The 1,505-nt window shown below is 45.4% G+C and overlaps 1 protein-coding gene across 1 annotated transcript in view; it reads right to left on the bottom strand.

The window, feature by feature from the left end:
* UBAP2L (ubiquitin associated protein 2-like) overlaps positions 1-1,505 on the bottom strand; it is a 75,669-nt gene that overhangs the window by 19,500 nt on the left and 54,664 nt on the right. The window contains exons 12-13 of the mRNA XM_012000329.1: positions 679-956; positions 341-513 (exon numbers count right to left, since the gene is read on the bottom strand). Coding sequence (XP_011855719.1) covers positions 341-513; positions 679-956 — 451 coding nt within the window. The remainder of the gene's footprint in view (positions 1-340; positions 514-678; positions 957-1,505) is intronic.

Below are 1,505 nucleotides of genomic sequence, written 5' to 3'. Positions count from 1 at the left end.
AAAAAAAAAAAAAAAAATTTTGTAGAGACAGGGACTCATTATATTGCCCAGGCTGGTCTTGAACTCCTGGCCTCAAGCAATCCTCCTGCCTTGGCCACACAAAGTGCTGGGATTATAGGTGTGAGCCATCACATCCAGCCCCTAGGGGGCATATTTCTACCTGTTTAGTTATAGATAACCCTAATAATAACATTTTAAAGCACTCAAAATGCTATGATTGACTATTTTCCCCCAGCCATGCAGAGAGGCTTGGCCTCTCCAGTGTTCTAAAAATTACCCGCAGATTAAAAAAGTAGTAAAAGGTTAATAAGAGAGGTCTTATGGCTAATGTTTCCTCTACCTGGCCGTGCTGGTATACAGGCTACTTGGAGCCTGGCTTGAAGAGGCGCTCGTGGTGGGGGTGGACTCATAATCAGAAAGGACAGGCTCTGACCCAAATTGCAATGCCCCAAACTGCAGGTTTAGCCCTGAGATATCTGCTGAGCCAGGCATCTCCACAGCCAGAGCAGGAATCTATAGAGAAAAGTGAAGGAGAAGAGAAAGTAATGGCTTTAATACAACCTTACTAAAGACTAAAAAAAACTTTCCCCTTTAAATTTCCAAACTTACCTTTTAATCTCAATTCTCAAGCCCCACACCCCTTGCCATAAGATGTTATCTACCTAAAAGTTTAAGTACCTTAGAAGTCAAGGAGGCTTTTTTCTTCTGCTGTTTCAGTTTCTGCTGAGCTGGCTGAGGGCTAGAGGACTGGTTGTCTGAAGATCCAGGCGACATCTGTGCAGCCGACGTGGATTTGCTTGGCAGAGGAGAAGACGGAGGTGGAGGTGCAGCTGTGGAGGTAGCCACTGCAGGTGACTTCTCCTGAAGGAACACCTCCATCATGGTTGAAGACGGGGTAAAAGCCTGGCGCTTTGTAAAGGGGCTGTGCACTGTTGAATCACTTGGGTTCTTCAAATCTGCAAGAGGAAACCCAGAATATGAAGCCAGAGATGCTGATGAATCTCAAGGAAATGCTATTATCCTGCACTAGCACCATGAATGAGGACTGTAAAAATCAGAAACTCATATAAGCAGGCCCTCTTTCGGGGCTTAATCTCATTTCTATAGGTGACAATCACTGGATTACATTTTTTTTTTTTTTTTTTTTGAGATGGAGTCTCGCTCTGTCACCCAGGCTGGAATGCAATATGCAATGGCGCAATCTCAGCTCACTGCAACATCCACCTCCTGGGTTCAAGCGATTTTCTTGCCTCAGAGTAGCTGGGACTACAGGTGCGTGCCACCACGCCTGGCTAATTTTTGTGTTTTTGGTAGACACAGGATTTCATCACGTTGGCCAGGCTGGTCTCAAACTCCTGACCTGAAGTGATCCATCCGCCTCGGCTTCTCAAAGTGCTGGGATTACAGGCATGAGCTGCCGCACCTGGCCTACATCCATCCTTAAATAAAGCCTAATTAAATCAACACCATTACCCAGCCTGTGTAAGAAAGGAATGCACAAATTG

This window comes from Mandrillus leucophaeus, unplaced genomic scaffold (assembly GCF_000951045.1).
Source record: "Mandrillus leucophaeus isolate KB7577 unplaced genomic scaffold, Mleu.le_1.0 Scaffold624, whole genome shotgun sequence".
Taxonomy (NCBI): Eukaryota; Metazoa; Chordata; class Mammalia; order Primates; family Cercopithecidae; genus Mandrillus; species Mandrillus leucophaeus.
This window is presented reverse-complemented; position numbering and strand designations above follow the sequence as displayed.